At 45.6% G+C, this 24230-nt stretch overlaps 1 protein-coding gene across 1 annotated transcript in view; it reads right to left on the bottom strand.

Annotated features, from left to right (window-relative positions):
- Positions 1-24230, bottom strand: part of Atp8a2 (ATPase phospholipid transporting 8A2) — a 427564-nt gene that overhangs the window by 185067 nt on the left and 218267 nt on the right. Inside the window, exons 25-26 of the mRNA XM_052190506.1 lie at positions 20246-20429; positions 17088-17198 (exon numbers count right to left, since the gene is read on the bottom strand). Of these exons, the coding sequence (XP_052046466.1) occupies positions 17088-17198; positions 20246-20429 (295 nt within the window). The remainder of the gene's footprint in view (positions 1-17087; positions 17199-20245; positions 20430-24230) is intronic.

Genomic DNA, 24230 nt, shown 5'->3' with positions numbered 1-24230 from the left:
GCTCTGTGGCCTGTGAAGGGCACAGTGAGGGACACTTCTTCCAGCCTGCGCCAAAGAGGCACTTCAACCTTCCTAGGGAGAGTCATTGACTCAGATACCCATGCTGCAGTCGATCCTGGCACCATGAAGCATCAGGAGCAGTGCAAAAAGCAGTGGCCTTCGAGCTGGACGAACAGATAGCAAAGAACTTGCTCCTACCATTGCCTCATTTGTGGTCAGCACAAAAGTTTTCTTTTATAAAGGAAGGATGTGACATCTCCCCCAACAAAGCTTAAAGGTGTGTTGTTGTATTTATTTTATGTGGATGCCCCCCACAAACAAAATGTTTATAAATGGACATATGCATACACAGAAAATGTAGACAATTCACAGTACTAATGGTAACACACTGGGGATGTAGCTCTGTTGTTAGAATGCTTGGGTAGCATGCATAAAGCATGGATTTCATCTGCAATGTGGTGGTTTGTATATGCTTGGCCCAGGGACTGGCACTATTAGAAGGTGTGGCCTTCCTGGTCCTGAAAAGGCTCGATGCAGCAGCGTAGGGGCATACCAGGACAGTGAAGCAGGAGAGGGTTGATTGGGGAACAGGGGGAGAGGAGAGGGCTTATAGGACTTTTGGGAAGAGGGGAACCAGGAAAGGGGAAATCATTTGAAATGTAAATAAAGAATATATCTAATAAAATATTCTAATTTAAAAAAAGGTGTGGCCTTATTGGAATAGGTGTGTCACTGTGGGCATGGGCTTTAAGACCCAGCTAGGATGATCCTAGCTGCCTGGAAGCCAGTATTCTAGCAGCCTTGAAATGAAGATGTAGAACTCTCAGCTCCCCCTGCACCATGCCTGCCTGGATGCTGCCATACTCCTTCCTTTATGATACTGGACTGAACCTCTGAACCTGTGAGCCAGGCCAAATTAAATGTTGTCCTTGTAAGAGTTGCCTTGGTCATGGTGTCTGTTCATAGCAGTAAACCCTGACTAAGACACCCAGTATGAAACAAAGCATGAGTTTTATAATCAGGGCACAAGAATACACAGCTGTGACCCCAGCATTCCAGAGATGGAGGCAGGGGGATCCTAAATCCAAGAGCTAGTGCCAGCCTGGGATGGGGGTACATGAGACACCGTGTCTCCAAAGCAAACAAATTCTCTGGAGTCTTTGGGGGGGAATAAGGCAGATAAGCAGGCATTTGCCAGAGCAATTAAACAGGCCTATCAGGACGTTCTCACATGAGAGACACTTGAAAGAGCCACACAGCCACACATTCTTATGCAATGGGGACATTGCCAAATGTTAACTCAAAATTGAAGTCACAGGGGCAGATGCCAGAAATGCCTGCAGACAGCATACCCAGAGATGGAGCGAGCCTGAGAGATTCCAAAAAGTCCCCTCAGAGCACAGCAAAGTCTGGTTAAAAGAAGGGGTGACAAATCAATCACCCCCAGGACCCTCAAAGCAGCCAATGAGTGGTCACATAGATTAAAAGAGAGACACCCATTCATCCGATGCCTTGAAGGCAATTAATGAGAGAAGCAGAAGACAGGGTTCTGCCCTCTGGGGAGTCTATGGTCTAGCTAGGAGGATTAGTTACCACTTCAGAAATGCTTGACAGAAGTGGCACGTTTCACCACACTGAGTGTAAGGGGGTCAGAGAAGCAGAGGTCACAGGCGAGAGAGGCTGGGTGGACGCCAGCAAGGCGGAGGCACTTGACCTGGGCCTTGGAGAATGGGGTGAACGTGGAGGGCTGAGAAGACATGGCATGGACAGCGTCCTCTCTGAGGCTGAACTTGTCATGTCCGGTGAGAGTGGCATGCAGCACTGCTTTGTTGTTCTAATAATTTGGGATGTAAACCTGGGGCTTTTATTTCAGTTGAGCAGTAAATCTATCTGCCCGGTAATCAGTCTCTGGAATTAATGTGTGGTTCATTTAAGGCTTTGAGTGGCAGCTTTGACAACCTGAAGATGGGGTTGATATGTTTCATTTTCTCTTTCTGGTTTCTAAAATTGAGTTAAATAGCTTAGGTCATAGATATGGATAGAGCCTAGGCAATGCTCTGACAAGCTGCTAGGTTTGGGTTCTAGCAGGTTCATCAGGAAAGGAGATTTTTCTTTTTATCTTTTTGCTTCATTTTTTTTAAAATCGAGTATGGTTAATTTAGCTTTAGTGCATATTTCCCCTGCAAGCTCCCCCAACCCAAAAAGGTTAACCACATAAAAAAGTGCACCTAAGTTTCATAAAATTTAAATTTACTGTGCCTGGAGACCAGCAATACAAGCCTGCAAAGGTGGTTTTCCTTTTTCCTATTAAATACTACTTACTAGATCTGCACACTGGCTTGTTCTGATGAGTGGGTACTGCTAAGCTGGTTACGTTTGTCTGCATACAAACTCCCCCAAGAGCACTGAGAGAGTGTGACTGACAGAACTTCTGCCCTGTTAAACCTACAAATGGTCTAGAATCAGGATGATGTGACTCACGGCGTCTCAATTTCCTTATAGTGCCACAGGCATTTGCTGGGGACTTGCACTGAATTTTGAGTGTTGCTCTTTGCCCAGGCTGCTGATGAGTGGTCTGGGTATTTTGTGCCGGCCAGCTCTGGTGACCTCAGCTCCCAGTCAGGCCCAGAAGAATCATCTGAGGTGAACAATTAGCATTCTACAGTGTGCTGTGCTGCTGAGGTGTGTGCTGGTACACTGGGGGAGGGGATTGTATGTGCTTCTAATTATACTTTTAACTTACAGTAAACATATCAAGACAGAGCTCCATCATCAGGCACACATACTAATTCTCTCTGCTCAGAAATGGAGCCTAATTTAGCAATTTGCCCATGTGGAAGCAGGGACGTTATTTTTACCACCAGTTTAAATTATCACCAGGACTTCAGGGAGATAGTATTATCTTCAGCCCATCAGTCGTCTCCCAGAGCTGGCGGTCCTGTCCCCAGCCTTCCAGCAGGTATTATGACTCAGCGCAACCTGGAGAATAGGTTTGGGTCCACATGGAATGCCTTCGCTTTCAAAGAAACCAGCAGAACTCACATTCTGAGATGAGCCGAATTGCTTTCAAGAAGATTCCTTTATGGTGACATCCAGGTAGACAAGACTGCTGGTGTGTGTGTGTGTGTGTGTGTGTGTGTGTGTGTGTGTGTGTGAGAGAGAGAGAGAGAGAGAGAGAGAGAGAGAGAGAGAGTGAGTGAGAGAGGGACTGAAGGTGCACAGTGCTGACGCTGTCAGCTCCCTCCTCTCATCTACCTGCTCTTGGGGGCACTCAAAGTGTGGGGTGCATGGATTTAGGCTGATGACGGAATTTGCAAAGTCCATCCTGATTCAGTGCAAAGATGGGGATACAGATATGTGAGAAAAATGATTTCTTGGTTGTGGACAGGGGACCAATGGGAATTCCAGTGTTTGTTAATGTCTCAGCTATTAGCAACACAGACAGGAAGCAGGGCAGCTTAATCTAACAGAGACGTTCATGTTTATTTACCATGGTGATGGAGCAGTGTCAGAAAACCTAGTACAGCTGTGCTTTAGGCAGAGCCTTGTAAAGGCACAGAGAGGGAAGGCCTTCCTCCTCCTCTTCCTCTGCTTCTCCTCCCCTTCCTCCTCCTCCAGGTTTTCAGCAGACAATCAGTGACAGCTACAGTGTTCTGGGTACAGATCTTAAACTAGGGGACTCTCTAGACCAGAAGAGCCAGCCACAAGTCCTCAGCAATGCTATAGTTGTGCCTGTTAACAACATGTCTCTAAAAAACGATGCCCATGGTTACTCTGAGAGTTCACTATGTAGTGACCTTTGCCCAAGGTCTTCCTGTTATCTCACATCCCAAATGTTTTAATGTGTGAATTTCCATGACCATAATTTACTGAGAATGAGGTGGTGGTGGTGGTGGTGGTGGTGGTGGGGACAGGTCCAAGTATGTATGGCCAGAGGCAGAAGCTTAGTGTCCCAAGTTTCTGACTGCAGAGTGTCACCCTGGGCACAGTGAAAACCAGCATGGTAGAGTGGTCTGAGGAGAAGCCAAGCCCATGGCTCCTGTCATCTGTATGGGAGGGGGAAACATGGGCCGGGTACCATACCGAGCCAAACCTCTATGCCCTAATAATTTCATGCCAGTCTCTCCAATTCCTATTCAAACTCTTCCTCAAAACTGTGATATTCCCTGATGCCCTACATTCCCTTGGTCCTGGACTCCCAGATGCTGTGGTAGGGGCTGGGTAACTATCAACAGAACTCTCTGGCTATAGGAAAACAAAGTCAGGGCAGCAGCAGCAGCAGCAGCAGCAGCAGCAGCAGCAGCAGGCCAGATCCTCTGTGCTACTGAGCCAGGGACCTTTAGACAAAGTTCTTGCTTGTCTTTTCTCTCATGGAGCCCAGAGAAGCCACATGGGAATGAGAACCACGTTTTCTATTGCTTGGTTTGAAAATGGGACCCTATTTGGTTTGACATACAGCTGAGCATTCACTGGAGATTGGAGGTGGAGTAGGAATTTGCCTAGACATGCAGATTGGGATTTTAGAGCAAATTCCCTGGGAAGGTTACATGGGAACATACATGTAGTCATCACAGACAGCACATACAGGGATGGGGAGAGGACTCTGAGCTTGCTCATTGAGCAAATCCACTATCTGAAGATCTGCAGTGCTATGAGAGATCTGAACAGAGACTTCACCAAAGATGATAGGCAGATGGCAGATGAGTTCACAAAAACTCACATGGATCATTTATATGCACTAAAATTAACCCTTTTAGTGCACAGTTCTCTGAGTCTTGCTAGATTTATGTTATGGGGAATATTAAAAAAGATCCTGCCAACTCTCCTGCCCCACCTCCATGCCACAACCACGTCCGGGTGGGATCCCACTTGGCACCAAACTCACTGCCAAGATACTCTCTCCCAACCAGCTCCTACAGCATCCCAACTGTATTTTCTCGCCATAAACCCCTTCAATCCGCAGATCCACATTTCAGTAACCAAATAAATCAAAACTCTTAAAGCTTAATTAGCCAATAAGATTTATGTATACATAATATTACAATTTACAAGATGTCAATACAATAATTTTAGAGCCAATTGATATACAATGGAATACTACTTAGTGATGAAAAGTAACAAAGAAAAAAAACTACCAAAGCTCCCAACAGTAAGGGTGAATCTCCTATGCATTAAACCACATGAAAGAAGACGTGTATTTATAATCCAATTCCCATCACCTTCTGACAAAGGCAGATCCACGTGGTGAGATAACATATCATGCCAGTGTCCTCTAGGGTCTGGGTGCAGGGCCGAGCAGTGGCCAAAGAGACACCTGGGAAATATCTGAAGCAAATGGGGGATTCTATATCTGACTGTGCAAGTATATCTGGCAAGACTCAGAGAACAGTGCACTAAAAGGGGTTAATTCTAGTGGATGTAAATGATCCATTATTAAAAGAAAGCGGTATACCGTACTAATAAACACCTTCAAAAGAATTAAAGAAACCTCTATGGTGAGGCTAACAAGGAGTGAAATCTTGCCGTTAAGAGCTCATGTTATGAAAAAGCAACTTTCAAATTGGCAAGGGGCTGACAAAAAGATTACCACAACAGCATGTGGCTTGTTCAGAGAGGTAATAAACTTCATCCTATAATCCCTGGACTAAAGAGAGGCCAATATTTTAATCGATATTTTACTGGCAGACTCTGGAGGCATAAACAGCCTTTAATAGGATGACTCTGCATTGCCTCCTGTCGGTTTGAAAACCCAGGCAGGGAAGCTGTGCATCACCCCTCTGCCTGGGCTTGCTTTAAGGGTGCTTGGCCTATCAGGACTTGAGACCCGAGGAGCCAAGGGCAATCCAGAAGCCCAGGACATCAGTTGGAAAGTAGTCCAGTTGCCTAAGTTGGTGGTCAGAATGCAGCAGACATAATTTACCACTGAAGGTACAAACGCTAGAGAGGCAGGCTTCCTCATGTGATGCACGTAACAGAAGCTATTGGGATTAATGGTAAACGCAGTGAAACTCAATACCAGGACCAAGAAAGCATGCGTGCTAGCATGAACATTACATTGAACTCATTGAAAAGTGGGGTTTAAATCAGGCTGAGAACCACAGCTCCCTCCAAAGCCCGCATGTCAAGCCTATATGGAGGGGAACAGAGGAGCCTGTGTCCTGTTTTGGATTCTCTGCAAGCCAGTGCACGGCTGTCAAATGCTGCTGATGGTTTTGCACATGGGGACTGTACCCTAGATACACCAGCCATTTGCACGGTCTCATGCCATGATTTGTCTACTCCTGCCACAAAACATGCTCTTCCCCATCACAGGCTGTCCTGCTACCTGCTACACAGTCTCTACTCTTGAACTCGGACATCCCATCATTCCTAACCAAATATCAACGAAATCCACCTGCTCAGAATTGTGCCACTCAGAGAGAGAGGAGCCAGCATGAACGGACCGGCACAAGCAATAAATCTGTGCTCAGACTATTGGAGTTAATTTTGGAGTGTGTATGTGTTCCTGTGGTGTGCACATATGTCTGTGTTCATGGGTACCCTATGTTGTACCCATGCGTGTGGAGGTCAGTGTGGATACTAAGTGTTCTCTTCCTTATTTTCTGAGACAGGGTCTTCCACTAACCTTGGAACTCACAGATGAACTTGGAACTGACTCAGATAAAATGGCAGCAAGCTCCAGGGATCTTCTGCTCCCCATCACTGGGTTACAGGGAGTCACACCACAGCTGGCTCTATGTGCTGTGCTCCGGGGGCTAGACTCAAGTCTTGGCAATTACTTGGCAAGCGCTTTAGAGATGGAGCCGTCTCCCCAGCCCAACAGAAACAATTTTGAAAATAAGATAGTCAAAGTTTTAGGTAAGTCTCTAGTGCAGGGGTTCTTAATCTGTGGTCATGACCCCTTTGGTGGGGGCTTAGTGACCTTTTCACAGGGGTCACTAAGACTATATATATATAGTCAGATATAATATCAGATATTATATTACAATTCATAAAAGTAGCAAATTTACAGTTATGAAATAGCAATAAAAAGTATCTTAGTAAGGGTTTCTAGTCCTGCACAAACATCATGGCCAAGAAGCAAGTTGGGGAAGAAAGGGTTTATTCAGCTTACACTCCCACACTGCTGTTCATCACCAAAGGAAGTCAGGATTGGAACTCAGTTCAGGAAGCAGGAGCTGATGCAGAGGCCATGAAGGGATGTTACTTACTGGCTTGCTTCCCCTGGCTTGCTCAGCTTGCTTTCTTATAGAACCCAAGACTACCAGCCCAGGGATGGCACCACCCACAAGCACCGCCACCCACCCCCTGATCACTAATTGAGAAAATGCACCACAGCTGGATCTCATGGGGGCACTTTCCAGTTTCTGTAATAACTCCAGCCTGTGTCAAGTTGACACACAAAACCAGCCAGTACAAAAAAGTAATTTTATGTTTGGGATCACCACAACATGAATACTGTATCAAAGGGTTGCAGCATTAACAAGATTGAGTACCACTGACATAGTGGCAGAAAAGGAGAAGTCACAGAGGAGAACAATGCAAAGGAACTTTGAAAGGCAGGAAAACTATGAGGGGAAAAAAAGCCCATTGGTGAAGTCAATTTCACAAGGATGAAAACCTGCGAATTTAAGACAAGATAACAATTAGGAAAAGGTAGGAATGTGCTTAAGACGTGCAATTAAAATTGTTTGTTATTCCCCTAGAAGATGATGCTAGTCACATTTAATATATTCTGAGAATACTCTGGGAGGTGTGTGTGTGTGTGTGTGTGTGTGTGTGTGTGTGTGCAGATCTCCAAAGTAAACGATGCTGTAAAGGAGTTAGGTTAGATCGGAAAGCCATTGCCTCAAAGTGGGAAATTTATATGTTACCTCTCTAAAGAAATGTCTCATAGTTTAAAAGACAAAAATACAAAATAGCAACAACCGACTGGCAGAGTCTTACATGTCTGCCTCTACTGCGTGTGTGTTCGATCTATTTAGAAGATCGGGGGCAAAGAGTTAAGAAATAGTTCCTGTCCTTAGAGCAGCCAGAGCTCATTTCTAAAATAAAGACAGGAAGGAGAGCAAGCTGGCATTCGTGAGCCTTTAACTCGGGCGCTGGCGAGCTGCCCCACACTGCTGGGCTTTGTTCCGACCCAGTGCCAGCTGGGGAAGGAGTGGGCACCAAGCAAAGCTCTGGGTCCACGGCTTGGCCTCTCCAGGCCCCACGCTCCGACAGGTCCTTCACTCAGCTATGTTTTTAGACTTGGACTTAAAAAAAAATTATTATTCCAAGGAAATTTAAGCATTTTATAGAGTTTCGAATTCTCAATTTTAAAACCATCAATGTCTAAATGTGTTTTTTTTAGAATGCTGGGTATTTATAAATGATCCTCTTAGATAAAACAGCTGCAAAAACATCATTAGAAAAAGCTCACACCGTCACATGTAGAAGGCAGTAAGAGTCTATTTTTATAAAGTTCAAAGCGACTGTGAATCTTGCAGGGGAATCCCCAAGGACGCCTGATGGCTGTTTCTCTGCCGCTAGGCCTGCCTCCTGCCTGCCCCCATTCCCTCTCCACCTTGTGCTAATAAACTCACAGCTCTATGCACTAGCAGTGATCAACTTGGCTCTCAGAGAACATTCCCAGCACATGGCTAACTAGTTCCACAGCCATCTTCTGAGCGAAATACAAAACCTTCTGCATGACTTACCCAGGCCTCTGCTAACCCGACATTTATCTGAGCTGGAATAGACACTGAGTGTGAATGGAAAGACAGGTGCTGGCCTCTCCTGGCTCACTGACCTGTTCTCCTCCTCCTGCCCCTTCACCACTCCACATGGCTCCTGCCCACCCATCTAACTTAACCCATCTTACCCTGTAAGCCAGAATCTCTAACCCACTACTCCTGTGAAGCATCATTTCTTGTAATAAACACCACTTGTTCTGCCTACCCAGCAGTCAGCTCACTGTGTGCAGAGCAGGACCCCTTATTCGAATCCCCACCCTATTCCAGAAGCACAGATCATAGGCCCAGAGTAATCACTTAAAGGATGAGGCCAGAAAAATAGACTTCAGAATAGTCTGTTTCAGGGTTAGTTCCCCGATGACCCATGGGAAGTCTCTCTGAATTGTTTTCTTACTGACTTTTTGACTGCCCAACAATTATTAACACAAAATAGGAACGACCCAGATACTCATGGACTCTATGAACTGGTCTGCTCTGAAGACAGGTTGACACCAAGCCTGTGCATGCAGTTTCCTTGGCAGGGCATGACACCACACTCATCTGCCAATCACAGATGACAACATGGTAGAGCTTATCTTGGATACCCCAATATTAGCATTCCACTGGCTGCAGGGCTTCTGTAGAGAGTACATGGCCTGTACATGTGATGGGGGTCATATCTCTGACAGAAAGGCGAACAGGCAGACTGCCTTCTGTCCATTTACCTCAAATCATATCAAGAAACAAGAAATTACCTCTGCCAAAGTAGGCACATAGATACCAAGAGAGCTTAGGTATCAGAAATTTCATAATGACATTTCTTGTGTTTACAGTAGAACACTGTGTGTGTGTGTGTGTGTGTGTGTGTGTGTTTGGGGGAAATATACGTGTGTGCACATGCTAATATGAATGCATACACATATACTGTACATGTGGAGGTCAGGGGTCAGGGTTGAGTAACTTTATCAGTCACCCCTTATTTTGTGGGGACAAGGTTTCTTACTGAACTCAGAGCTGACCATCTCAGCTGGACTGTCTAGCCAGCAAGGCCCGGGATCAGCCCCTTGCACTGAGATTACAGATGCATGCCACCACATCATGGTTTTAGGTAGACACAAAAGAGCTTGGGTCTTCACACTTGTGCAGTAAGCCACTTCACCCACTGAGCCATGCCCAGAACCCAAAAACATGTTTGAGAGATCTGTTTTTAAGAGGCCGGGTCATTGGATGGGTTGTGTGGGAGTGTGTGGTGTTGAGGTAATGAAGCCCAGAGCCTTGTGCATGCTGGGCAGCACACTACCACGGGACTATAGTCTCCATACTTTATTCACTTTTTAATTTTGAAACAAAGTCTCACTGATTTGCCCAAGCTGGCCTTGAACTCACTGTGTAGCCCTAATAGGAACTGAATTTGTAATCCTCCTGCCTCAGCCTTTCTTTCAAGTAGATGAAATTACAAAGCCCGAACCAATAGGCCTGGTTTGGATGGATTCTTTTCTGTCATGGCATAAGACAGCTGTGCTCTGGAGATGCTAGCATTAGTTATTTTTAGATTTATTTTACATGTGTGTCTTTCCTGTGTGTGTATATGCACAGCATGTATGTGTGGGTGCTCACAGTCCTGAAACTGTTTTTACAGTTGTGAGTTGCCATGCAGGTGCTGAGAACCGAACCTGGGTCCTCTGACAGACAAAGTAGGCTTTTAATAACTAAGGAATCTCTAAGGCCCTGGATTCTGACATTCAGAGCAAAGTTTATCCCAAAGCCTTGTGTGAGTGGTGCCATAGAGCTGTGAAATAACTTTATATGTGAGATTATATATATAAAACATTAAAATTTTGAAACACTCAGATCCCAAGATGTTTTGGCTTAGAAAGGGCAATTTAGACATAATTGAATGTTGTTTTGCTTTTTAAATGTGAAGCTCAGAAGCTGGGACACTGTTAAACCTTTCCTCATGTTATAGAATATTAGGGAGGAGGTGTGTGTGTGTGTGTGTGTGTTGTGTGTGTGTGTGTGTGTGTGTGATTGGGTGTGCACACAAGAGTGTGCAGTAGCATGGGGGGGTTATCTTCTTGCTTTAGGCTTGTGAAACAGTGGCAGATCTTCACTGGCTATCAGCCAAATTCTGTTACTTCAGGTTTTATTTATGTCTGCTAGACTTTCATTCAGTAGTAGGAATTTCAGACTTTCACGATGAATGCGCGATGAATGCGCAATGGGTTAAAGGTCCTTATCATGTACCAGTTTAACGGTACCAAGAAGACACTAAAATGTCTTATATGCATTGTTGTAAGTAAATTGACACTTCAAGTCCCATATAATTCCTACATTAATGACCTTCACCCCAGATGCTCTCTTTATCCAGACCAGTCTCATCCATGAGATAATGTTGTTCACGTCATCACAGTTTATAAAGGCTACTGCCACTATCTCCTACAATATCAGTTAAATACAAATGACTGTTGATCTACTTAAATTTAGTATTATACTCTCCCTCCCTCCCTCCCCCTCCCTTCCCCCCTCTCTTTCTTCTGGCTTTTCTGAGACAAGGTTTCTCTGTGTAGCTCTGTCTGTCCTCTCCTGGAACTTGTTTTGTAGACAGCTGGCTGGCCTCAAACTCAGAGATCTGCTTGATTAAAGCCTTGTGTTACCTATGTCCGACTAGAATACGGGTGTTAAATAATCTTTTTCAGAAATGTTTTTCCCAAGGGTTCAGAAAGGCCATGGGGACCCACCATTCTAGAAAATTCTTAAAATGTTGCTGGTTGTTGGCCACATTATATCAGAGGTGGAGAAATGAATATCTGAGTAACTTTTAACTAACCCCTCTTGGGGACATACCACAGAGATGACACACGAGGACTTCAAAAATTACAAGCATCCTTCCATAAGTTCTTTATTCCTAATTTTGCAGTTTAGGCAAATTCTTCCCACTATCAAAATCAACTCTTTTCAAAAAAAATCTGTCTCTGGTTTTTGTTTATACATTACACAAGGAGATAGTTATATAAGGGTCATAAATTATGGTCCAGGCTTAACATTACAAAAGACATCGAAATTCTCCATTTACTCTGCCCCGTGAATTGATGGGCAATTTTTCTGCAGTCACTTTAACCATGGAATTTGCCTGTTGCAAACAACAGAAGTCCTGCCAGGCTGGTATATCACATTCCTCGGAGACCCACTCCCTGAGCCAGCATCTCTCCTAACCTGTGTCTTATTCCTATTGCAGAGTCTATTGTAGAGGCACACAGATGCCTGCTTCCTGCCGGCTTCAAGAAGGCCATCTGCTTGGAGTCAGAATCTTCCAGCCCCTAGTCAGCGTTGCCTCCGGAGGACAGTCCATCTGTCTGCTGCTATAAAACTTAGTGTGTAATTGATTTAATGGAAACCCAAACTCCAGGTACAACACCATACGATCATCCTTTACACTGTATTTCCCTCAACATGACTAAGGCGGTAAGGTGTGAGACCTCGACCCTGTCCTCACCCGTCAACTGTGCTAAAGTAGATCTATCATAATGTCTACCATGTTAGCTGGCTTAGAGTGCACAGCTCCGGACACTCAAAGTTCTTTGTGATATTCTTATTGCCTGTGGAAGGCAGAGGAAAAATGAAGATTTTTCTTAATAAAAAAATCAATTTTAACTAATAGAACTATACAGCACTAAGGGCACATCATACAGTATTTTAACTATACTTTAACAGCACTGACAGAAAACAAAGGAGATGGATGCTATGGGAGATGAAGCCAGTGAGGGGTGGGCTCCCGCCCACTCAGGGGCAGGTGAGTAGACTCTCTATCCAGTGACCTCTCCTCACCTGGCAGGGCCTGAACACGCAGCATAATGGCAGGATCACTGCCAATGTTTCTGAGCACCTCTTCCCCACCAACTTCCCTGCCAGTCACTGGTCATGTATATGTTTCCAGAATCCCATCTTGCCTTCCAAAGAGACAGCTAAGAAAGTACAGTAGTCACTAAGGTGCAAAATACTAACTAAAATGAGGGACTATGGAAGGAAGGGAAGTGACTACCGTGTCTTGTTTTTAGTTGCACCTGTTGTCGGGGCCTCTAAGAAGCCACAAATAACAGGTCCCACTGTTTTGTTCCCATTTTCTTTTATTTGCTTGAACAATAGCCATTTTGCCTCAATAAATCTGATGTGGTGAATTCAATGAGGTCTTAGTTGATCTGTTGGCAATGAGAAATCTGTTATGCAGAAGTCCCCACATCATGCCTGTGGTTTCTTCAAGGCAGTGTGGTGAAATGAACTAACTAGGCCAACAGTATTTTGGAATATCCATGGTCTCCAGTTAGGGGACACTGCTATTCATCAAAGCTTCTTACAGATTAAAGTGGAGATGACACAGATGCTCAATCAATACAGGAAGGGACTAAACAGACTGCAGGGGATCACACAGTGGACAGCATACCCAGGGTCCGTGTGGAGGAGTGGGCTATGATTCTCAAAGATCCTTCAAGTGAAACGTGAGTTGTAGCTCATGCTTCATAGCATGATGACACATGTACATAAAAAAGAAAAATCTATGTCTAACTGAAAAGAAAAGGCAAGAGGGATAACATATGAGGGCTGGAGTGAGTGGTGGGAACTTCCAGTAGTGTTCCATACTGCAGAAAGAATAATTCCTATTTCCCTTAAATAGGAGGAAACACTTGTATGAAATGAAGTACCATTTGAGGTAGGTATGGTATGGGTTACTATTGCCAGGGTTCCTCTGTGAGTCACAAGAAAACCCCTCAAGACACACAGTAGCATGCTTAGTTTGTCCTCACTTAAATCAACATTTATCTTTAGTATATTTTTTTGCAAGTGAACAAATTATTCTACAATAACTTTTGATCTTGCAGTTCAAAATACACTAAAATAGCACGCATGCAGTACCTCTCTACTCTGAATGTTACATTTGGAACACATGCCGGTGCCAGCACAGCAATCTGGAACCAACAGACATTAACTGAGGAGACGCTGGGACTATGATCCAGTCTTGGTTTCCAAGTTGGAACCTCCTAGAAATCCTAACTAGAAACGGAGACACAGACTCATGGAGACTTTTAATTTTTTTTTAAATAATTTAAGGAATGTACGGAAGGGACTTTCCAGTGAAGCGTTTAGCAACTCTGAGCTGCGACTAGTCATTTGGGGCTCTCACTCAGCACTGTCAGGGGCCTCACTCCAAGCAGCACTTAAAGACAGACTAAAAGGCTGCTCTACTTGGCTTTAGCCCACTTGAAGCAAAGAAGAAAAAAGGAAGATAGTAGGTATAAACCGCTAAGAAGGGCCCCGAGGGGTGCTCTGGGAGGCCCATGCAGAATGTTTTGATAAGAAGTCTAGACCGTCAGCAATCTGCTGATGGTGAGGAAAACCAGTTTATAAAGACGCCGTGCAAAGCCAGCAGCTAAAGGGACAGGGTGCTGGGAAGCATGGCATGATATATAGACTCCCGGCTCCCCTCACACTGCCTGTGCGGTTATCTGTGACCCCAAGTGACCCTAAGGAGCGACTCCTATCTCGTGTGCAAGAAAAAAAGGGCAAAAGCTGGCAGCTGGCAGGAGAGGGGCAGACATGTCTAAACTCCACTAGGGAACTGTGAAAAAGAGAGCAGGGGGAAAAGATGGTAAAATGTGCCGCACCAACATCTACAAGGATCTGAACCTCCCTACCCTGAACCATATGGTAATCACATCTGCAAATACCCCCAGGTCCTGCCATGTATGAGGAAGAATTTCCTTTCTTAAGAACCAACAATAGTTGCTGCTCACTGTGAGAAGACAGGACCTTTGTCACAGGGCTTAGCGTAAGAGGAACAGGGCAGGTTGTAAGATGTTAGCAGGTCTCTTCTGACCACTTGTAAGAGTCTTTGAAGAATCACACATGTTCCCAGCACTTGGGAAGCTACTGGGTCAACTACGCCAGACATCTTCTACACAGAATCGGCCATACCCAGGGAACAGAGAGAAAGAAACAAAGAAACCGCCCTTTAGGCAAACCAGCAAGAAGCTGTTTTCAGGTGGGCCTGGAGGACACAGACGCACAGGCTGTTTCTGCCTGCCTGACGCCTTTGGCTGGGCAGCCGTGTGCTGTGAACAGCCTGAACAGCTTGGGGAAACCCTCTGTCCTAGTCTCCTCACCAGACAAGTGGCATCAACCTGTGTGTGTGACCTGAAGGATCCATTAGGAAAGAATCGACCAGCTGATGAAGCAGCAATTAGTCACAACACTGGGACAAGTTAAGATCCTTCCTAGTCATTATTTTTATTATTTTCTTATTCTTTCCTCTGTTGAAAATTTACACCACAATAAAGTGAGATATTAAAATTCAGGCAACATTGATTTTGATTGCTCTAAAGACTGACTTCCATGCCTTCTGCCTCCTCTTCCTTTCAGACAAGAACTCATGTAGCCCAAGCTGATCTGAGCTCATTGTATAGCTGGGGCTGACCGGGAATTCCTCCTCCTCCACCTTCTGTGTCCATCTACCAATCCCTGGGATTACAGGCAGGCTCCACTCTCTCGATGGTCTTTTCTAACAGAGCCCCAGTTCAGCTTAAGCTTCCTCTCTCTCACTCCCATCTTTCACTGTTATTATTTAGTATTAGTACTGGGGACTGAGGCCAGGGCTTTGCTCATGATAATCAGGTGATCTACCACAGGGCCACACCCCAGTCCTCCTCTCTTCTAAATACACTTGGCAATCAAGACAAACTCAAAGACACACTTTTACAGCAAAGCTGCTCTCAGAAAGGAAGTAACAAAGACCAAACCTAAAGAGCCTCCTCCACTTCTGCGTCCTTACCCTCTAACAATCACACGGTTTTCTCATAAATGAATTAGCATCTTGGAAAACTATAGGACTGAGCTGGTTAGTTTTTGTCACCTTGATGCAAGCTAGAGTCACCTGGGAAGGGAAACCTCAATTGAGAAAAATGCCTCCATCAAATTGGCCTACAGGCAAGTCTGTATGGCATTTTCTTGACTGATAAAACTGTCAAAGAAGGGTCCAGGTGACTGTGGGTGAGTCTACATATGGGTGGGTAGTCTTGAGGTGTATAAGAAAACAAACAGAGCAAGCCATGGGGAGCAAACCAGTAAGCTGCCCTACCTCCAATTCTGCCTCCAGGTTCCCTCTGTGAGCTCCTTCCCTGACTTTCTTCAGTGACGGAACTATAACTAAAGTTGCTTTCAGTCAACATTTCACCACAGCACTAGGAACCTAACCAAGGCAAAGGCAACAGGACATGAACTCAATGTTGTAGTGAGAATTTTGGTTTCTTTAAACACACAGAACTATTATGGGAATATGTTTTCATCTTAATTCCAGGTGTGGGATATGGGGCTGTTTCAGATTGTCCACAGCAAGTGATTATGGTTTGCCTAGTGCTCTAACAGGGGTGTAATTTTGCCAGCTGCCAAAAGTTTCTGAAATTGTGTGACATTTGGAATTCTGGGAACTTTTAAAGGCTATATAAATGTAGAGCCCTGACAGAAGGGGCTGGTTGGCCAGTTGGTGGTTGGATTGCCGTTGGTTGAGGTTTGTCAAATGGTCATGCACAAAGAGATGGAAAGAAGTAATTTGATATCATGACAGAGATCAAACTTGCCCCAAGGAACTCAACCCCCCTATTCAGCAGGAAGTAGTCTACAGGTATCATCACTTTTCTTCCCCTCTATTTTTTTCTCTCCTACCTAGTGTTGAGTGTTGATAGTGCAAGAAGAAGAGGGACAAAGAAGGGTGAAAGAAAAAAGAACCCACAAAGTACCCAAAAGTCACCACACAATGTGATATTTAAACAATCCTATCAGTGTCCTACTAGATGTCCCTCTCATGTGCCCTAGCATCCAAGTATCCCAGGAGTAGTGAGGACATGTTCAGGAAACAGCAGATTCCATGACAAGTACAGCAGGGAATCAGGCCCTGTTTATGCTGGGGTGGTGTGGTGGTGGACACAGGACAGGTTGTCTAGAAATGTCTCAGAGGCACCCAGAAAGACGAGCACCTCTGTTTCCTGGCACTGACCATACTGGTCTCATTCTGCCCTATCAAGATGAAGGAAAGGATGAGGGGGCATTCTCTGCCACCACTGACACAGCAGCAGCAAGGAAGAGGAACACAGGATCAGGACTGGGATGGGGGCATCAGGGGAGGACAAGAGAGAAAGGCTGTACCCAGCCATGGTCACTTATTACAAGCCTCATGGTACAGCCAGCTGAAAGGAGGCTGCACAACACCGATTCTATAAGACCCAACAGTAGCTTTAATTTTCTATTAGCAAACCCTTCCTTAGGACGTTTACAGATGTTCTCTGCTGAGGCCTGCCTCCTTTAGCGAGGGATGCCCCCACTCCTTACCTCAATGATGTAGAGGACCACATTCTTGTAGAAACAGTACAGGATGCACTTGGTCACCCGGTTGTAGCTCCAGGCTCCGTGGACCAAAAGCAGCTTCTCCAGGTAGGAAAACTGAAAAGGAACAGTGGCAAGTTCAGAGCAGTCTGTCATTGAGGAACAGAAGAGACAGACTGCCCTTATGAGCAGAAACCAGACAGGGAAGGGAGCAGACACCAGACCCATAGGTAACTAACAAAACAAAACTAAACAACAAAACAACCAAACCCCCAAAGCCAATTCTGTTCCCCTGAGGTGGAGCTGTCAGGGCAGCCAAGAAAAGCTCTTCAATTGACTAATTGTTATTTCCCCCTAAACAAGCTTCTGGCCTCTCACTGTGGCTGGAACTCTTTGAGCTAAAGGCCTTTCAGAGAATTGATTAGGAAAAGCACACTGGAATGGGACACCTCCTTAAGATCTGTCATAGATTTTATAGTGACTACAGGAGGAAGGGACAAACACTCATCCAACAAAGGTTTGATTCAAGAAAGATATATACATAAGAGCAGTGTTCCACCAGTTTGTCAACTAAAAGCAATTATGCTTTCCATATGCTATAGAGGCATCTGGGCAGACTTACACACACAGCTATACAGATATACAGACATAAACACACACACACACACACACACACACACACACACCCATGTGTGCACACACGGTCTCCACTTCTTCATCCATGTCATGGTCCCTCTTTATCTCCCACTCAAACAGCGTGCCTAGCTGTGCAACCAGGGGCAGCTGACTGGCTCTCAGCAGCAGTGTTGTAAGGGCCCTTGTAGTCTGAGATAAACCACAATATTCCAGTACCATCTCCCTGAACCAGCTCTATCTTCCCAGAGTCATACAAGACAAGGGCCAGGAAGGTGGATTGTTCTCTGGCAGGCTGGGAGCTAAGGGCTGTGGCCACACACAATGCCATACAGCCCCTCTCCTAGCTCAGGTGGCCTGTCACCTGTCCAGCAACTGCTATGTGTGCAAGCACGAGGCAGCCAAGTGAGAGCATGGAATCAGTGCTCTGCCCATTGGATAAGTTTCCTAGCATCTTTTCTTTACCTTATAGGGCATTTCCTTCAAAACACAATTTTTAAAAATGTAATCACCACATCAAAATAAAAAAGAACATGGTGTTAATTTCAATCAGATACGGTTATCACTTAAATGGGGCAGAGGAACTCATCTGATTGGTGGTGGTAATTAAGAGGCAGTTTATACTCTAGCTAGTGTTCTGCACAAATTCAGCCCCAAGATGACAGCATGCCCCTGCAGGACAATGAACAGGAAAATCCAGGCACAGGGAACAGTGGTTGCCTTAGGTTCCTTGGTAGAGGTGGCTACTACCCTGGAGGGCAAAGAAAACCTCAAATGGACTTCGCAGGCTCTGTGCCAGCCCTCTATGATGCCTCCTATTAACAAAACCAGTTGTTTCACCTTCCACCTCCTGTCCATGTACAGTTTTGGGAAGGAATGCACCCATCCCTAGACATTCTAAAGAGAAAAGCAGACAAATATTTGCCTGTAACTCCTAGGAAACCTCTTAAGATCCCTTCCAGCCATATGATGTTATAACTCAAGTATTTAATAATGCTGGGGTGTATAACATCCACATTGCTGACAGCAGACAGGAAGTGTGGGTCCCCCGGGCCTCTGCACAGTTGACTCGGCAAAGGGATGGAGCAGGTGTGTGTGACAGCCCCCGAGTTCACAGAGTCTGCTGTTCTCTGATGTTGGGCCTGTGCTCAGACCTGAGGCCAGTTGTGTGTAGGACCTTCAGGTGTCTCACCTGTAAAATCAGAACTCCTACTGCCTACTTCAGGAATCAGCTGAGGGATTTGGAGTCCACCAAGAAACAAAACCAACTTAAGACAATCTTCAAAGCCAAGTGGTCTGGGTAATTTCTTGCTGCATTTGCAGAATCTCCAACCAGAAGGAAACATGAGAGGGGATCAAACAGAGCTTCCTTCAGGGATGGGGAGCCCCAAAGTTGCAGAGGAACAGACCACAGCCCTGGGGCTGTAAGGAGGCTATGTGATTTCTATGCATCTCTGGACTTTAGCTGAAAGGCTGACAAAGCCCTGTTCCTTGTAATCACGCAGTTAAGTTTAACATGTTCTTCAAAAGCCTATTCAGGGAAGCAAAGGGTCAGGGGAGAAGTCATGGCTACAACAAATGCAGGCATTTAGCCACAAGATCCTGCAACTCGGTATCTGGGAGAACATGCCAGTATTCCCTGGGACTAGGCTTCTAGATGATCTACCAGGCCAGATAGCCCAGACAGTCCTCAGGAGGGTCTTGAGGTTGACTTCTCCTTCATCTTGTGGCTATCACAAAGGGTTGGGCACTTCTTGGATTCTTGGAGCACATGTGAGGTAAGTAGGAAAGAGGAAACACACAGAACCGTGCTGGCAACATTTAGATGAGAGAAGAATGGACAGAACTCAGCTGACTGCAGGAGGCTGCTTGCTTCTGACCACGAGCCACATGGCCCCCTGTTCTCTCAGTTCATCTCACAGCAGGACTCCTAGAGGGTTCCCAGCCAAGAGGGGACATCGCTGAGTCACTGCTTCTTTCTGACCTTAAACACTTGACAGCACTTCTAGAAGAAGGGCAGCCCTTGAGCGAGGGGCTATGTGTTGTTCTGAGAATAACTACTCTTCAGTGAGGGATACAGGGAATGGAGAAGGAAGAGGAGGGATGGGGAGGAGGAGGAGGAAAGAGGAAAAAGAAGAGGAAGAGGAGAAGGAGAAGGGGTATGGGGATGAGGAGGAGGAAAAAGAGGAAGAGGAAGAAGAGGAGGAGGAGGAGAAAAAAGGAGGAAGGGGAGGAGGAGGAATAAGACTGAGAATGCCAGCGGGGACAGGAGTAGAGTTCGAGACATCTAGGGACCTGTCTGTCAGGAAGGCACATCTCTGAATGACAGGTTCTGGGCCAGTCCCACCTCTGGCTCAAGGAAGCCCAACCCAGAGAAGGAGCCCTTAAACTGTACAAGACTCAAACACTAGAGAAATGAGCAGTCACTTGTAGTTTCTCCAGATGGTGACTTTCCAAGACGGGCAGAGAAGTTGGGGCTGAGCCCTAGGCTATCTCCTGTGCCCTGTGTCACTGTGAGGAGGGAGGCTGACCTGTGCGATGGCATAGTCTGAGTTGTTGGTAGCCTGCATGCCCTCGTTCCCACTGATGCCGACTCCTACATGGGCTGTCTGGATCATCCCCACGTCATTGGCACCGTCCCCGATGGCCAGGGTGATGGCTTTTACTCGCTTCTTCACAACGTCCACGATCTCAGACTTCTGCAGAGGGGACACTCTGTGAGAGAAGAGAGAAGAGGAAGGCGTGAGGAAAGTAGGCACCTGTCCTGACAGGGCAGCTCCAGCACACGGGCTGCATTGGAAGGCAGTTGCCAGGCAACCTCCAACCCAGGCACACATTTTATGCTCATGTGCAAAGAAGCTTTGAGCAAACAGGACCCTGTGGCTTTCGAGTTTTGCCAAGTTCATGGACGCAATGCACATCACTAAAGCAGCCAGTCTGCTCTCCACAGCTGAGTGGAATGAGTAGCAAGCAAATCCTCTGGAGCTCATGGCCACTGCCCCAGACCAAACACAGGTTATCTAGTTAACACGACCTTAGAAACTGTCTTCCCAATAAAATAGACCACAAGAAGAGTTCCCCCAAGCCCTGCTGTGCTATGCATCCTATACAGTGTGGGGCTGGCAAAGAAAAGTTCCAGATAATTTACAGGAAGGTAAGAAAAACAGGCAGGATTGAGAAACCAGGGTGAAACCAGAGCAAGGGGAAAGAAGGTTCCATCTCTACCCAGAGATGATGGTGATGTGGTTGCCAGGCAGGCAAGACAAGGGGCTGAGTTTGGCTCGGCCTGGGGTCTTCTGCTACTGGAGAGGCAGAAACACAGCCTAGAATGGGAAGACAAAATCAGCCCCAGTCTGGGAAGATGACCAGTGCTAAGACCCCTCCACGATCTAGGAGGACTATAAACCTAAGGACCCAGTAGGCAACGATGTTGGTTCATGAACGGCTTCACCCAAGCTGGGATGATCCAGCAGCAGCAAAAGTATCACTTGCATTCCAGAGCTAACTTCTTTTTAATCCTGAATTGCTAATCTTGTTTGGGGAATTCACAAGTGAGTTCCCAAGTCACCTCCAGAGAGAGAGGTGTGGTGGTGGCATGCACATGCTGACCACATAAACTCAAGGAATGCTCAGAGGCCTGCTTCGGTTTCTTTCTTTTCAAATCATTTATTCATTTTATTTTATGTGCATTGGTGTTTTACGTGTATGTACATCTATGTTGGATCCAGAGTTACAGACAGTTGTCAGCTGCCATGTGGGTGCTGAGAGTTGAACCTAGGTCCTCTGGAAGAGCAGTCAGTGTTCTTAACCCCTGAGCCATCTCTCCAGGCCCGAGACCTGCTTCTTAAGTACTGTGCCATCTGGCATGATCCCCATGTTCAAGGATACTGTAGGCAGACCTGTGGCTGCAGCTTCCCAGGTCTATACGTCACTCAACTGAGAGTGAGTTGGTCTTTTACCAAATGGTGTAGAGAGAAAAGATACCTGCCGGTTGGTGGTTGTCCAGTTTTGAGATAGAAGTTGTTAGTTTTCTATTAGGTGTTACAGCTTGGTTCTTAGGGTGTCCTACAGAGGCCCACATGTTAAAGGCTTAGTTCTCAGGTATTGGGAGATGGTAGACCCTTTAAAATATGGAGATTATAGATCGATTTCTTAGTGGTTAATAACACTGAGGTTGATACCCATAACCTACATCGTGGCTCACAACTATCCATAAGTCCAGGTCCAGGAGATGTAATGCCCTGTTTTGACTTCTGCAAGCACCAGACACACTTGTGGTACATAGACACACACATGGTACATAGGCAAACATTCAGTCAAAACACTTATATACATAAAATTAATTGATCTTAAAGAATTTAATAAAACAAAAGATGAAACCTAGTGGAGGGTGGTCTCTCAATCATCAAGAGCATCTCTTCGAGGATTGTATGGGACCCAGTTCCTCTTTTTTCTTCTTTCCAAATCCTAACCTTGAGGTAAACATCTTTGGTCTACTATGCACTCCCTCCCATGGTGTTCTGCCTCACCATGGGCTCCAGACAACAAAAATGTCCACCAATAGAGACCTCCAAGAACAGGAACAAAAACAATACAAAACCACCAAAATAATCCGTCATCCCCAATAGCTTTTCTTATAGTGACAGAATTCGGGCTAATGTGACTAACAGGAGTGAGTCGCAAGTCACCAGGCTTGTTCAGCTTGCCTCTGGGATTTGGCTCTGAAGTCATTCAGTCAAGCCTGTTGCAGTGGGTGACAGCACACTCCATGAATATCCAACAGCTGCCTCTCTCCAACTAGCAGAAGCATGGGGTATGCAAAGCAAGTCCTATGCTGGGTTTAAGGAGCATGAAATTCTCATCAAGGATTTATTACGCCCTCCGCTGTAATGCCTTGAGAAAATGTAAGTCTAAGCACATGCTCAAGGTTCCAAACAGATGTCAAACAGCCGATTTCTACAGAGCCAACTGGGCGCCACTGGGCTCTGGCTGCATGGAGCATCTGAATATGCCAAGTTACCATGGAGCGAAAGCAGCTTTCCCTATCTTAATCTGTGACCTGGAATCATGCGCCATACTTAATAAGCATTCCCAGAATGTAATGTGTTCACCCCATAAAATAAAGCTCCAGACCACATCTGAGCTAAGCAAGGTGCTTGGCATACTTCTGTAACCAATTTTTGTGCATTATGAATAAAAACACAAACCCTAAAATTTCCATCAACTGAAGAGGCAGTCTACATACACAGAACCTAAGGGATTTTGCAAATGAAGAACTCCCCCTTTGTGACTTAAAAAAGCCCCAGTGCTTCCCCGAGAGTCTCATTTTCTGTGTCCTGACTTTTTAAAACTAGTTTTCTCAACTAACTTCAGCATAATGCTTAATTAAAACCAAGGGTGGATGCTTCCACAGAGGTGACATCACATACTCATTTACCTGAGCTATGAAAGCCCTGGTCAGGGTGATGTTCTCATTCTGGGTAGTATAGGTGAACCTAGAGAGCGCCTTCCTGCCCAGCCACTGTTCGGGTGGGGCTGGACCTGGACCTGGATGATGGGTTGGTGTACAGAGCTCCTGCAAGCTGGCAGGGTTAAAAAGGACTCCTCTCAGAGACATCCAAGAGAATGACCATCAGCACCAACCAACTAACCAGACTCACTGAATCCTTTCACTAGTTGGTTCCAACTGATTAACAAAATAACTAACTACAAGACATTTGCAGACCACTGTGCCAGACCTGTGATTCCCAAATGTTAAATAGGCTCCAAAGTCATCTATAGACCCTCATTCAAAAGCCAGGAAAAGGCCTGTGCTGTAGTTTGAGTGAGCAATGTCCCCCATAGGCTCAAGGATTCGAGAACTCAGTCCCTGGTTAGTGGCACTGTTTGTGAGGGCTACAGAATGTCTAGGAAGCAGAGCCTTGCAGGACGAAGCCTTTGAATTTTATGGCCTGTGGCCTCACTTCCTGTTCTCTCCTGCTTCCCGTGTGTCTTTGAAATGTGACTGGTATGCTTCCTGACTGCCTGGCTGGCCTCATAGCAGCTGCCATGCCTTCCCCACAGTAAGGATGGTGTGCTTTTTGCCCATGTGATCCAAACAGATCCTTTCTTCTTTAAGTTGCTTTCATTTGGGAGACTGTCTCAGCAACAGAGAAGTAACCCACATAGCCTGTGATGTGAATTTCTAACCAGCTCCCAGGTAATGCTGAAGTGGTTTGTGTCAGTGATACTGAAAGCACTTTCTAGTTCGTATGTTTCCTAGCTACATTAAATGGTACCATAAGGTGCATAGAAAAGGCCAGGAAATCATCATCATCATCATCATCATCTTTGTAACATCATTGAGTATCATTCCCCTTTCTTAAACCTTACAGTTTTCCTCAAAGACTTCTTCAAAATCAAAACTTAGCCTCAAAATTGGATAGCACTTCATTTAAGACATCCCTCAAATGTGAGTCCCTCATATAAGATGGTCCTGGAGGAATGCTAGAATTAGGTAGATGATACTACACCCCT

The sequence above is a fragment of the Apodemus sylvaticus genome, chromosome 8 (genome assembly GCF_947179515.1).
Source record: "Apodemus sylvaticus chromosome 8, mApoSyl1.1, whole genome shotgun sequence".
NCBI classification, from domain to species: Eukaryota; Metazoa; Chordata; class Mammalia; order Rodentia; family Muridae; genus Apodemus; species Apodemus sylvaticus.
This window is presented reverse-complemented; position numbering and strand designations above follow the sequence as displayed.